At 43.9% G+C, this 2170-nt stretch overlaps 1 protein-coding gene across 1 annotated transcript in view; it reads left to right on the forward strand.

The window, feature by feature from the left end:
* The first annotated feature begins 1168 nt into the window (after window positions 1-1168).
* Window positions 1169-2170, forward strand: part of LOC106302638 — a 4091-nt gene continuing 3089 nt past the window's right edge. The window contains exon 1 of the mRNA XM_013739103.1: window positions 1169-1618. Coding sequence (XP_013594557.1) covers window positions 1169-1618 — 450 coding nt within the window. The remainder of the gene's footprint in view (window positions 1619-2170) is intronic.

Genomic DNA, 2170 nt, shown 5'->3' on the forward strand with positions numbered 1-2170 from the left:
GAAGACATGAATTTCGGCCCGGAATCGATCAACTCTCAGACAACAACATCGAGCGACGGGTCGACACCAAAATCGATCGACGCTCAGACAACAACATCGAGCGACGGGTGGACCGAAAAGTCGATCGACACTCCGCTACCAATATCGGTCGACGCCATCCTGCCGGAAGCAAGTAAGTATGTTCTTACCTGTTTCAATAATGAAAAAGTAGTTCTAGGAGATCAAAAAGGTCTAGTATGCATGCATCAAACCAAATTAATTATAGACATATGGCTCCAATTCCAATTGGAGTAGCTGTTGTTTTGAATGCTCTAATTCCTACTGGAGATTTCAACAGACCTGATCGGTTCTACACTAACAGGTCTGTTATCCATCCTCCAGAAATTCAAAGAGAAGACTTTGAACTGAAACCTAAATATTTCTCTCTAGTAAGTCAGCACCCCTTTCATGATCTTCCTCATGAAAACCCCATACACTATATCAAAGCACTTAAGGACTTTGTGTCTAACATCAACGTGCCTGGAGTCTCTGAAGACTACCTATTTTGCAAACTCTTCCGGCACTCACTTGCTGGAGATGCGAGGCACTGGCTGAAACAATTGCAGCCAGGATCTTTGACTTGCTGGAGTGACATCAAAAGCGTCTTCCTCAACAACTTCTTCAATGATGCACGAACCGAGGAATTTAGGAATAAGATCTATAATTTTTCTCAAGGCACCACTGAAGCTTTTAAGGCTTCTTGGTTGAGATTCAGAGCCTACCAGCGAGACTGCCCACACCATGGTTTTCCCAAAATCCAGCTACTTAATATTTTCTTCAGAGGCCTCGTCTGGACATACCAGGCGACTTTGGACGCTGCGAGTCAAGGGAACTTCAAAACCAAGACACCTGAAGAAGCTACGAGGCTCATTGAAAATGTGGCGTCTAGCACTAGTACCGAGAAGACTAATCTCGAGAGGAGGAAGATGGCCGAGAATTTGAATGGAGATCGGATATCTGAGGTGAAAGAAACATCAGATTCAGCTCATGTTTTTGTGATTGGAGATGAGCAAGTTCAGTTTACCGATGAGAGTCAGGCCTTGCTACGTGAAGGAGATGGAGAAGAGCATGTGACCTCATCGATGAAACTGGCTTTCGCAAACAAAGACTTGCCGATCAGCAGCGAAATATGAGCTTCACAAGGACCTATGAGGCAGGACAGACTAATAGGAGCAAGCTGGAATCTATGATTGGCCAAGTTCTAAAACGCCAGCAGAAAATGAGTGTAGTTCTCGATGAAAGATTCGATTCCGTATATTCTAATTTACATGATAAGTTTGAAACTTTGAGTGACCATGTCAAGAAATTGGATGGACAAGTTACGCATAACGCTGGGTTTGTCAAAAGGGATGAAGGATTCCTTCCTGGAAAAACTGACACCAACCCGAGTCGCCAAGTTTGCACTGTGTTACTAAGAAGCGGAAAACGCCTTTCCCCGAGACCTGTAGAAATTACTTCTGCAGGAAAACCCCCTGAAACTGAAAAGGAAACGGTTAACCTCGATGAAGAAGAGGAGGAGTCGGAAGAAGATGTGGAAATCAATCGACAAGAAGGGAATAATGTCGATCGATCGACTACGGTAAATATCGATCGACAAGAAGGGAATAATGCCGATCGACCGACTACGGTAAATATCGATCGACAGAATGAAAAAAATGTCGATCGACACTCGACTCCTGCCACGCCGGCGTTAGAGAGAGTGTATAGGACTTTGCCACCCTTTCCTCCTAACAAGATGCAAACTGAGCGAGAACTGGATAAAACGATCTGCAAGAAAGCGTTCGATAAAATCATGTTGGAAATGCCACTCAGTTATGCCATAAAAATATTATCTTCGATTAAGAAATATGTAAAAGACATGGTATCCAACAACTTCCCAGCTGCTGAACACAGCGTCATGATGGTTTCAGAGGAAGTAAGTGCAATAATCCAAGGCGAAACCACAATCAAGAGACCTGATCCGGGTGGTTTTGTTCTAGATTGCAACATACGAGATAAGAGTTTTCCTCGATCCCTTTGTGACCTAGGATCCAGCGTGAATCTCATGCCACACTCTGTCGCGATATCCCTGGGATACGATGAATTCAAACCCACCAAAATAACTTTGGTTCTTGCTGATAGATCCGTTAGA

This window comes from Brassica oleracea, chromosome C7 (genome assembly GCF_000695525.1).
Source record: "Brassica oleracea var. oleracea cultivar TO1000 chromosome C7, BOL, whole genome shotgun sequence".
In the NCBI taxonomy this organism is placed as follows: Eukaryota; Viridiplantae; Streptophyta; class Magnoliopsida; order Brassicales; family Brassicaceae; genus Brassica; species Brassica oleracea.